Source organism: Crocuta crocuta, unplaced genomic scaffold (assembly GCF_008692635.1).
Source record: "Crocuta crocuta isolate KB4526 unplaced genomic scaffold, BGI_CrCroc_1.0 scaffold312, whole genome shotgun sequence".
Classification (NCBI taxonomy): Eukaryota; Metazoa; Chordata; class Mammalia; order Carnivora; family Hyaenidae; genus Crocuta; species Crocuta crocuta.
In genome coordinates, this window is record NW_027527378.1 from 924428 (window position 1) to 927616 (window position 3189).

General features: G+C 47.9%; 1 protein-coding gene across 1 annotated transcript in view; it reads right to left on the minus strand.

Moving 5' to 3' along the window:
• MAP3K15 (mitogen-activated protein kinase kinase kinase 15) overlaps positions 1 to 3189 on the minus strand; it is a 130449-nt gene that overhangs the window by 11785 nt on the left and 115475 nt on the right. Inside the window, 2 exon segments of the mRNA XM_077769493.1 lie at positions 2489 to 2516; positions 2518 to 2605. Coding sequence (XP_077625619.1) covers positions 2489 to 2516; positions 2518 to 2605 — 116 coding nt within the window.

Consider the following 3189-nt stretch of genomic DNA (forward strand, 5'->3'; position numbering starts at 1 on the left):
GGCGAGCCGCAGGGGCCAGGCTGGGGGAGCACCCGCAGTGCAGAGCGCTCCGTCTGCTGAGGAGCCCGCACTCCGCTCGCAGGCACACACCTGCCCTCGCGCCTTTTAGTTCCACCAAAGAGGCCGAGGTGCAGTGTCTGGCAAAGATGCGGGCGGCAAGCGGGCAGGGCGCCGGGCGGCCAGAGAAGAAGGAAGCAAGGCACATTCTCTCAGGCTGCTCTGAGGCCCTGGGACTTCACTATCCAGAAGCAGTGAACCCACTCTCTTCCTTCTTAGGCTTCAGGCAAACAAAAATGCGCCAAGCCGCATGCAGCTGTCCTGCCATCAGCTTCCCGTGGGGTGGGAAGTACGTCCCTTCCCAAGGCAGCGGGCCCGGTGGTAAAATCGGCCCCCACCCCCATTGTGGCCCGTCAGTCTTACATGGGCCTTGACACATGGAGTGGCCTTCCCATGAGCTCTGGGAGGGCTTTTAGAATGACAGTAAACACTGTCTGCTACCCAAAGCCCCACCTCTCCAAAAGCAGTCAGAGACCCGCCCTCCAAAGATACAGACCCATGTGGTCTTTGAGCCCCACCCAGTGTAAGCGCAAATACGGATTCAAAATAAGAGGCCTCCCTGTTGAAAATAAGGAAGGAGAACCCCCCCCCTCTTTTATTAGAGCATTTACTTTAGAAAATTTGTCACTGCAAGTTCTTGAGGTCTTTGAGATGCCACGTGACTCTTTTTAAAAGCTGAGTAAGTCTCTTGCCAAGAATGTCTCTCTCAAGGACCTGGGAGCCAACTCCTGGAAATGTCAACATCAAGAAGGATCCATCTCGACGTGATACTCTAGATGGAAAACCCAAAAGGTGACACCGAAAAATTGCTAGAACTGATTGATGAATTCAGCAAAGTCGCAGGATATAAGATCAAAAATCAGTTGCTTTCCTATACACCAATAATGAAGCAACAGAAAGAGAAATCAAAGAATAGATCCCATTTACAATTACACCAAAACCCATAAAATACCTAGGAATAAATATAACCAAAGAGGTGAAAAATCTATACACTGAAAACTATAGAAAGCTAATGGAAGAAACTGAGGAAGACAGACAAAAATGGAGAAATATTCCATGCTCCTGGAGAGGAAGAATATTGTTAAAATGTCAATACTAGCCAAAGTAATCTACATATTCAATGTAATACACACCAAAATGACACCAGCATTCTTCGCATCAATCCTAAAACTCGTATGGAACCAGAAAAGACCCCAAATAACCAAAAGCAATCTTGAAAAAGAAAACCAAAGCCGTAGGCATCACAGTCCCGGACTTCAAGCTGTATTACAAAGCTGTAATCATTAAGACAGTAATGGTACTGGCACAAAAACAGACCCTCAGATCAATGGAACAGAATAGAGAACCCAGGAATAGACCAACAAACGTATGGCCAACTAATCTTTGACAAAGCAGGAAAGAATATCCAGTGGAATAAAGACAGTCTCTTCAGCAAATGGTGCTGGGAAAACTGAATGGCGACATGCACAAGAATGAACCTAGACCACTTTCTCACACCATACACAAAAACAAACTCAAAATGGATGAAAGACCTAAATGTTAAGACAGGAAGCATCAAAATCCTCAAGGACAAAGCAGGCAAAAACTTCTTTGGCCTTGGCCCCAGCAACTTCTCACTCAACACGTCTCCAGAGGCAAGTGAAACCAAAGCTAAAATGAACTACAGGGACCTCATCAAAATAAAAAGCTTCTGCACAGCAAAGGAAACAATCAGCAAAACGAAAACTGATGGAACGGGAGAAGATATCTGCAGACGACATATCAGATAAAGGGTTAGTATCCAAAATCTATAGCGAATTTATCAAACTCAACATGCAAAAAACAAATAATCCAGTGAAGAAACGGGCAAAAGACAGGAGTAGACACTTCTCCAAAGAAGACCTCCAGACACTTCTCCAAAGAAGACATCCAGATGGCCAACAGACACATGAAAAAATGCTCAACGTCACTNGAATCAGTCAGGGAAAGATAAATATCATATGGCTTCACTCATACGAGGACTTTAAGATACAAAACAGATGAACATAAGGGAAGGGAAGCAANATATTTGAGATTTTTATTCTTCCTTTGGGTAAAATCAATTAGCCAAAGCAAGTGGCCATCCCAATTACCGAGTGACCCTTGGATGCACTGCTGTGACCAGCGGTGCCATCCTGTCCATGCACGTGAGGACCAGTGATCGTTTCCTTTGAGACCATGGGTGAGAGGGTGGTAGTGCTTGGCTGGAGAAAAGGACACGTTCTTTCTGCCTTTGCAGTCACTTAGTGGCCTGCCTGTGGCACACATCACATTCTGATTTAATGCCTGTTCAACAATAAAACGGTTTTCTCTCTCTTCTGCCTCGGTGGAGAGATTCCTGGAGTAGCAGGAGATTTTCTTTGTACTTACTAATTCCCGACACCGGCAACTTCAATCACCAAACATGTCTTACTTTGAACATGGCTGCCTGCGGCTCGCCCCCACCCTNCCAGGGACCAGATATCAGCGGGGGCGCCGTACCCTCGTGGTCCTTGGTCGATGATCTCAGGTGCCATGTACTGCAGAGTGCCTATGGGAAAACAAATAAAGAGTGTGGGCACCACACTGCACAAAAATCTAAGTGGACCATTAGGAAGCAAGCGTGTGAACTCCAAGCCTCTTGTTCATGCCATGGAGTCTGCTGTCACGCACAGATGGTGTGGTTGTGTCCTTTCTCTGATCAGAGACACGCAACATACCTTCCTCTGATACTAGTCAGACTGAGAGAAGATTGCTCAGCTCCTCGAGGGATAAGTGGGCCCCGACCCCATCCACGAAGCGCACAGCAGCGCGCACCACACACAGGGAAGCACGGAACATAAGACGCACAGCGCCCGACCTTCAGGAGCTGCCGGGTGGAGGCGGCCGGTGATGGCACAACGGTGGGGGCGGGGCAAGGGGAAAATGGAGTAAGTGCTAACGCAGAGGGCTCTGAGCACGCGCACGAAAGTGCTTCGAGTCCGGCAAAGTTTTGCCTGGATCCGTTTGGTTCTCTGAGGAGTAAACGCCAAGACAGGATTAGACCCAAGAGAGATCGACTAGGGAGAAATATATGTGGGCTAACGTGGGAGGGGGCAGGATGCGCAGGGGAACTGTCAAACTCAGTGCCAACGT